Source organism: Bombus bifarius, unplaced genomic scaffold (assembly GCF_011952205.1).
Source record: "Bombus bifarius isolate JDL3187 unplaced genomic scaffold, Bbif_JDL3187 scf7180000009200, whole genome shotgun sequence".
Taxonomy (NCBI): domain Eukaryota; kingdom Metazoa; phylum Arthropoda; class Insecta; order Hymenoptera; family Apidae; genus Bombus; species Bombus bifarius.
In genome coordinates, this window is record NW_022884965.1 from 3,760,385 (window position 1) to 3,768,431 (window position 8,047).

At 32.5% G+C, this 8,047-nt stretch overlaps 2 protein-coding genes across 6 annotated transcripts; both read left to right on the forward strand.

Moving 5' to 3' along the window:
• Positions 1–253: 253 nt before the first annotated feature.
• LOC117214265 (brain protein I3) lies at positions 254–3,406 on the forward strand. 5 transcript variants are annotated; one of them, XM_033460208.1, is made up of 4 exons: positions 262–350; positions 430–521; positions 1,051–1,250; positions 1,354–3,406. In XM_033460208.1, exons 2-4 carry the CDS (start codon positions 452–454, stop codon positions 1,483–1,485), a joined length of 402 nt encoding a protein of 133 aa, XP_033316099.1. In that variant the 5' UTR covers positions 262–350; positions 430–451; the 3' UTR covers positions 1,486–3,406. The 5 variants fall into 5 exon arrangements, with proteins under 5 accessions (XP_033316098.1, XP_033316103.1, XP_033316100.1 ...); XM_033460210.1 differs by having other exon boundaries at positions 266–350; positions 1,072–1,250; XM_033460207.1 differs by having other exon boundaries at positions 254–521.
• Positions 3,407–4,062: 656 nt separating this feature from the next.
• LOC117214258 (cysteine sulfinic acid decarboxylase) lies at positions 4,063–7,871 on the forward strand. Its single transcript, XM_033460198.1, has 3 exons — positions 4,063–4,332; positions 5,831–6,231; positions 6,312–7,871. The coding sequence occupies exons 1-3, from the start codon at positions 4,063–4,065 to the stop codon at positions 7,285–7,287; spliced, it is 1,647 nt and encodes a 548-aa protein (XP_033316089.1). The 3' UTR covers positions 7,288–7,871.
• The last annotated feature ends 176 nt before the right edge of the window (positions 7,872–8,047 follow it).

The window sequence follows — 8,047 nt, forward strand, 5'->3', positions numbered from 1 at the left end:
TATAAAATAATTTAATTAAAAAATCATGTAAGTAAATTTATAATATATATAAATGCATGTAGTATTCTACCAATTATACTAATTACGTATAATTCGCTATTGTGGCATGCTGGAAGAAAAACAAGTAAATCAATTTTACAGCCGCAAGGAAACGCGACACACGTTAATCATGCAATTCGAAATGAGTACCAAATTAAAAGGAATACAATGAAATGACGTCACTAACAGTCAACCAATAGAACTTGGTATTCTAATCGAAGAATAAAAGTGAAATCTTAAGTGGTTCTCCCGGGCGGAAATAGTAATACACTATTTGTTTTGGAACCGCGTCAGATCTTGGGCTAATACAGGTGCTAGCTGTCAGAAAAAAATTGTACCGATGATAATTATCTAATTACGCCGATTTATTGTACGAATTGCTCATAAAAGCCATTAGTTCAATTGTTAAACGATGGAAAAGCAACCGCTAATTACAGGGAACGATAAACCTCCGTCTTACGCAGCAGCCACTGCGCCAATAAGTGAGCAACAAAATTGAAATTTTACTGTTTTGTATTATTTTGCTGTCTAAAAATAATGTGAACTGCTATTAAGTCTAATTATTACATTTAAAGTTTGAATTATTAAACCATTAATTTTATATTAATAATTTTTATATTTCGCATCATACGAAGATTATTACGAAGTTTTAAAAAATAAATAATTTAGATTCATTCGTTTATGATTATCATTATTAAAATTTGGAAAAATAGTTTGAAAAAGTGTATATATTATTAATGTTATAGTGTTATTAATATTGCGAGATATTTTTATACAAAAATGGAAGAGGTAATTTCTGATGTCATTACTCTCATTTAACAATACTCTGACTATACTGTCATACTGTAATTCATGTTCAATGCTAATAATCTAAATTGGTTGAATAGCAATGCAAAAGAATAAATTAATTTTCAATATCTTGTTGTATTAAATGATTGTTTCTTGTTTGATACAAAAAATGTTATATTTAGAAGTAATAACAGAAATTGACATGGGATGTGTCTTATATAGCTAATTCTTCGTGGCAACCACATCCAGGTTACAATGCAACACAATGCGCAGGGTCTACTTCATGGCCTCCACCTGCAGGGTACTATCCTAGCGCAAGTGGAACTAATAATCACAATTATGTACCTTCCTATGGTTCTACACAATCAACCACTATACTTATGCCAGAAATAATTTTAGTTGGAGGATGTCCTGCATGCAGAGTAAGTAATTTTTAATAAACAAATCTTAATTTCCTTCTCATATGTTTGGTATTCAATTATTTGAGGTAAAAAGTAGGGACTAAGGTCAGATTTTACAACATAGGTGGGTGTAATGGAAGATGATTTTACATGTCTGGGACTACTATGTGCAATCCTGTTCTTCCCATTAGGGATAATATGCTGCTTACTATTAAAAACTCGACGTTGTTCTAATTGTGGTGCCTATTTTGGTTAATGTGTTACATATTACAGTCTTAATTCTTATGCAATTATTGTGTAGATATGGAGGTATATGAGTAAACCGTGGAATTAGTGGTTAATTAATTAACCAAAAAATTAATTTTTTACTAGTACTGTGCATCCACGTAATTATATATTTAAACTAACATTATAAGGAGAAGTAGTGTTCCAATGATCAGGGATGTGTACAATAATTGGTAACTTAGTTAATTGTGGGAAACACAAGTTTGTAAAATATTGACATACAATTAAAGGGTTCCTCTACACATTTAAGACTTTGTTCACTTAAGACAATTTAAGTGGAGCTTGCACTATTTTGTAAACTTTATGCAGAGGGTTCTGATTAATATTGTTGCATTTTATTATAACATATGTTACTTTATCACCATAATGAATAATGAAAGAGTTTATATCTGTATCTATTTATATAATTGCATATTTCAAAATGTAGATATACCATAGTTTCTAGGTATGTATATTTTTATCAGATTTGTGAAATAGTTCTATACTATGTACTTAGAATATGTTTCTAATGACAAAAAAGCTATCTCAAACAGATTTCATTGAAATTCTTCTATACCTAGTATCTACATAGAATTAACATACAAAGTATTTTAAAAGACTTTTTAAAATAACTTATCAAAGCTTATATATTTTATGAAAAATAAATTCAATGAAGTTTGTGCCTTATGTCGCTGTAAAACAGTCTCCTGATGCAAAATTATACATAATATGTTTTCAAAAATACGTTTGAATCTCAAAGGAAATGTCAGCAAGTCTTTTTCCTAAATGCAATCAATTTTGTAAAAGATGTGTAAGTGTATAATGAAACTTATTAATCACTCGCATTACAATTTATATTTTTAAAAATAAAACAGTATTTAACTGTATTGGAACCATTTTAAGCTATTATAAATATCATTTCTACTTGTTAGATTGGTCCAGATCTGACTTTCAAAGGAAGATTTTCCTAATATTATGCTGATTAGATTCAAACGAAAAGAATAATATGCTCTGTTATGCGAACCTACGTACTAGAACACTAAATATGTACCTGAAAATATGAAATATTTTTCTAATATTGAAAGCTATTAATGATTCATCTATAAACAAACATGTTTGGCTTGTCTAAAAACATATTTGTATAAAAAAATGAAGTTGTTATTAGATCACCAAAAATATTTGATACGGGGAATTAGCGGTATTTAAAAATTGTAGGCAGCGTAAACATTGTGTAACTCACAAAAACATACATATATCCATAGATAAGTGTCGAGTATTATTCGTTAAACAGCATAGTCAATGCTCGATTATAAATAAATTATTTTTAAAAATTTATTTTTTTCGTCAAACACAAAAACCAATGTGTTTTACTATTACAAATTATAAATAGTGTTGTTGATCATTTATAAGGAATGTTTTTGTGATTGAAGTTTGGTACTGATTGGTGGTTGTAATTTAAGAAAGTCTCATCCCAATGATACTTGACACCATACACGTGATACGTAAATGATACATTCGCAATCCCCGGCATACATATTCATTTATGCATACACGACCCAAGTATTTTGTTTTTGTCACATTATTGGAGTCTATATAATCATTATCGATCATTGTATCATCTACATGCGTCTTGAAGCAAACGTAATCTCGTAAAAATATTACAATCCAATAATTTTCAATTTTTGTTCATTTTCATTACATAATCAGTAATAAGCAATTTTGATTGATTAGCACTGAAGAATATTTGCAACTGACTCTAAGCATCCAGTTTCTTCTCAGAATATTTGTAGTGCGTCAAAGTTTCTAGAAGAGATTGAATATCATTCAATTACGTATTAAGGATAAAAATTATTGGTGACTGCATTTCCATATATGTAACTTATTATTGGACGTAATAAAATTATGTAATAGAATCCAGCTTAAATAATCCACCAAATCACCAGCTATTACCATTACCGGCAACGAGCATCAGTAGCTCGAAACAATCTCGATCTTTCTCATCACCCTTAAAAAGAAAGAGAAGAAAACGTATTAAAATAACAAATATTAAAAATAAATCGTTTTTTTTCTGTTTCTGTTCTTTCCTTCTTGAATTAATCCAAGAATGCTTTCAAGGACGAATCATCTATGAATATTAATATTACTATAATTTTCTAATTAATTGAAACGAGTACACAAGAAGAATGTTTACGGATTTGGCGCAAAAATTCATCGCAAGAAAAAAGATAATAATCGATAATTGGAGAAAGTTAAAGACAACTAAACAGCTGAATTAAGATCTCAATTTACATTCAAATGTATCTCATCGCATTGTCGCTTTATTTACTGGATTAGTCGAAACAGCAATATAGAACAAAGGATAATTTCCCAATTCATCAAGGCCCTGGTCGCGATATTCATCAGAAAAAGAGGCAGGAAAGGAGAACCAGTGCCGCGAATCTCGGTGAAGCAAATGCAGCCGAAGGTAGTTAACGCGCAACGATCTTGTCCTTGGTCAGTAGACATTAGTATAAAGGAAACTGTAGGAGCACCACGCGGAACAGATTGAGAAAAACTTCGATACGTAACTATGCCGGCTAACGAGGGAACTGTGAGCGTGTCTCCGCCCCAAATAGGAGATAATTTCTTGAGAAAAGTCTGTGACAACAGTTTACAGAGCAATCTTGCTCGTCTATCTTCTGGCGATGATGAAGAAGATTATCAAGATGGTTGTCCAAATTCTATTGCCAATGGGGAATCCAGAGAAGATTGTAACTACAGGAGTCTTCCGGTGAGAGAGGTCCATGAGAAGTTTATGAGAAGTTTCATTGATCTGCTCCTGGAAGAAGCAGTTTTTGAGGTAAATTCATTGTTAAAATCTATTGTTAGAGGAATATGGATGTATATTGACAGTTGGCTTTTAAAGTGAAGAGATAGTTATGATAAAGAGATAATTGTGCAACATAGTGAATTAAAATTTACATTTAAGAACATTATAATAAAACATTAAAAATTTATATTTTATTTTAATTAATCTCTAAATTGAATATTTGAAGGATTTTCTTTCCATTTGTATCGAAGAAACAATTTCTTTCCACAATAATACTAACATATGTATATTGATATACATATGTATTCTCATGAATGTGAAAATAGGAAAAGTATGGCGTAAGAAACGACCAGGGAAACCACAAGGAAAATTGCGTTCGTGACGCACAAATTGCATTGACATTTCGACTGAAGTTTATTGACTTGAGATAAATTGGAATATACGTTATATTTTCCTTATGAGACAGAACAGTTTCTTATACTTTCCTTGAGCAATAACTTTTAGTCACTTATATGAATTCAATCTAAATTATAAACAATTGCATATTTATACATTTTATATATAAAAATATTATATTTTTTAAGGTATAAAAATTCAAATATATTGTTAAGATTAATATTTTTCGCCAATTTTTATAATTAATTTTTTTTTTTTTTAGAGCTAATATAAATTCTAAATTATAATTTAGACAATTTCTTTGATATTTTTATAAGAATTTTATTTCCCGTCAATTTAAATAATTTAAAGAAGTATCGTATTAAACATAAAATATCGTTAAAGAAGATTTATAGTTATTCGCCGAAGTAAAACTAAGCAAAAAGCGTGGTTCTCAGTGACTCGGTACAATAATTTATGTTACACACGAACGCTTCCAATCACTTCTTATTCTTTCAAAGCCATTCACTTTGAAGTATCCAATTATCTTTACGCTTCAAGTACATTACCGTCATTAAAAATTTCTTTACTTCATTTTGATCCCTATCTCAATAAAATGTTCTCACATTTTGTAAACCATAATCTACTTCTTTCTATTTTTTACTTACTTAATTCTTGAAATTGAATCAAACGTATGTTCATTGTTGTCATAATTCTTTTTACATAATTTGAATACAGTGAAATGAAGATAATCATTTCCTCCAAGTATATTTAAATTTCTATCCGATGTATGTAATTGCTCGGTTTAATTAAAGAAAACTTAATATTCAAATGCATCCATGAGCAACGATTATCACTGATTTATTATAAAACTAATGTTTCCTTGTTGTTGTGAAAACGTGAGTCAAACGTTATTTATGCGACTTTTTCTCTTCGTTTGTTAATGATCTGCTCTGTCAATTCATGGACGAAGAATTGTGCGGCAAGTTGCATTCATGTTACTCTACTTCCGAGTTAAATTATAAAATATAAGAAAAAAGAAACTGCGTCGCAAAAAGGAAAAGCTAGCTCCCATACTAATGCACGAAGATTTCTAAATTAAAATTCTCTATCCTATTGACTTACATAATAGAAGTTTCCAATTACCTTTCAGGGAACTTCAAGAAAAAACAAAGTAGTGGAATGGATGAAACCAGCAGCTCTTCGATCAGCCATTGACTTAAAGCTGTCTGACCAAGGGTGCTCCCATGAGAAGCTTTTCACCCTCGCCCGCAACGTGATCAAGTACAGCGTAAAAACAGGTCATCCTCGATTCATAAACCAATTATATTCCAGCGTAGATCCATATGGCCTTCTTGGGCAATGGTTAACAGACGCCTTGAACCCTTCAGTTTACACCTATGAAGTTTCTCCAGTGTTCTCTTTAATGGAAGAGGAGATATTGCGTGAAATGAGGAAGATAGTTGGCTGGAAAGATGGTAAAGGTGAAGGAATATTCTGTCCTGGTGGTTCTATTGCCAATGGTTATGCAATTAATCTGGCACGTCACTACAGGTACTTCTTATTTCTTTATAATTTGATTAATCGATTGGAATCCCTGAAATTCCTATGTTTTTATGTATCGTCATTCACAGGTTTCCTCAATTGAAGGAGTTAGGCTTATCCAGTGCTGGCAGGTTAATAATTTTCACTTCCAGAGATTCCCACTATTCTGTCAAAAAGCTTAGTGCTTTCCTAGGATTAGGCACTAGCAATGTGTATGAAGTGAAAACTAACAGCAGAGGAAAGATGTGCATAACGAATTTGGAAGCACAGATCAAGAAAGCTCTTGACGAAGGTGCAGTGCCCTTGATGGTATCTGCTACAGCAGGAACTACAGTCCTAGGTGCATTTGATCCCTTAAGAGAGATTGCTATCATTTGTAAGAAGTACAATCTGTGGTTTCACGTGGATGCAGCGTGGGGAGGAGGAGCCTTGATGTCCACAAAGCACAGATACCTCCTGGATGGTGTAGAACTGGCAGATTCTGTTACTTGGAATCCACACAAATTGTTGGCTGCTCCGCAACAATGTTCAACATTGTTACTGCGCCATGAGGATCTCCTGCAAGCAGCACATAGCTCAAAAGCTAGTTATCTCTTCCAACCAGACAAATTTTATGACTCTTCTTTCGACAGTGGGGACAAGCACGTTCAATGCGGTCGTAGGGCAGACGTGATGAAATTCTGGTTCATGTGGAAAGCAAAAGGCACTCATGGCTTGGAGAAACATGTAGATCGAGTGTTCGAATTGGCGCGGTACTTCACAGATTATATAAGACACAGAGAAGGCTTCAAACTGATGCTTGAGCCCGAGTGCACCAACGTCTGCTTCTGGTACGTGCCGCCCTCCAAACGCCACTTGCAAGACGGAGAACTGTTCAAAGCCCTTGAGAAAATTGGACCGGATGTAAAGGAGCGAATGGTGAAGAAGGGCTCGATGCTGATCACGTATCAGCCTCTACGCGAGCTACCTAACTTTTTCAGGCTCGTTTTGCAGAATTCTGGACTCACTAAGGCTGATATGAGATTTTTCGCAGAAGAAATTGAGAGGCTCGCCATTGATCTGTAGAACTTGTACTCTTTATTAACTCTAAGTTTCAGTTATGTAACGTCCAATTTCGTAGAGATTTGCCAATTTGTTAATGGCAGAAACTCTCAATAAAGTATTTCTTTTAATAATAATCAGTCGATTATTGTATATAGAGTACAATGTTAGCTTTACTTCTTAGCTCTTTCCGTTTCCTCTTCGAAAAACTGATTTTTCCGATAAGTTTCATTGTTCAAAATCTCCTTTAGATTACATTAAACTTTCGTTCCGAGGTACGAATTACTTGGACAACAGGTACACTCAGTAAAAAGAGCATACAATCAGTTATACCGTATCTCCGTTTATAGAATATATGAGTGAACACCTGATAATTCTAGTCTCATTTAGAATTTTAATATTATGTAACTTTTTATCCGATCAAGATCTTCGATGCGGTCCTTGAAGTCATTTTTACTTATTACGCACGAATTAGACAACTCCAGTGTTTTTCTTACATGTTTTTTGTACTAATGGTGTTCAAAAGCGTGTTGCTATCAATTCATAATAGATTGCGGTTATACGCTGAAAGTAGTGATCATGGTTATTAAATGTTTTTTACGTTTTAATTGAAGTGCATGTGATTTTTTATTAACATCGAGGATCTTGTACAAATGTGAACACATAAGTCTTTTCTGGTGGGTGAATTTCATTGAATGCACGTGATTTGTACATGGTAGAGACGCGAGAATCATCTTCGCATTCATATATTCTTCAGACAAATCGATAATTATAATTTATTCAA

Coding starts and splice junctions, on each gene's coding strand:
- LOC117214265 (XM_033460207.1), top strand. CDS start 452: ATGGAAAAGCAACCGCTAATTACAGGGAACGATAAACCTCCGTCTTAC. Junction 522..1,050: donor AGCAGCCACTGCGCCAATAA/GTGAGCAACAAA, acceptor TGTCTTATATAG/CTAATTCTTCGTGGCAACCA. Junction 1,251..1,353: donor GAGGATGTCCTGCATGCAGA/GTAAGTAATTTT, acceptor TTTACAACATAG/GTGGGTGTAATGGAAGATGA.
- LOC117214258 (XM_033460198.1), top strand. CDS start 4,063: ATGCCGGCTAACGAGGGAACTGTGAGCGTGTCTCCGCCCCAAATAGGA. Junction 4,333..5,830: donor TGGAAGAAGCAGTTTTTGAG/GTAAATTCATTG, acceptor ATTACCTTTCAG/GGAACTTCAAGAAAAAACAA. Junction 6,232..6,311: donor AATCTGGCACGTCACTACAG/GTACTTCTTATT, acceptor CGTCATTCACAG/GTTTCCTCAATTGAAGGAGT.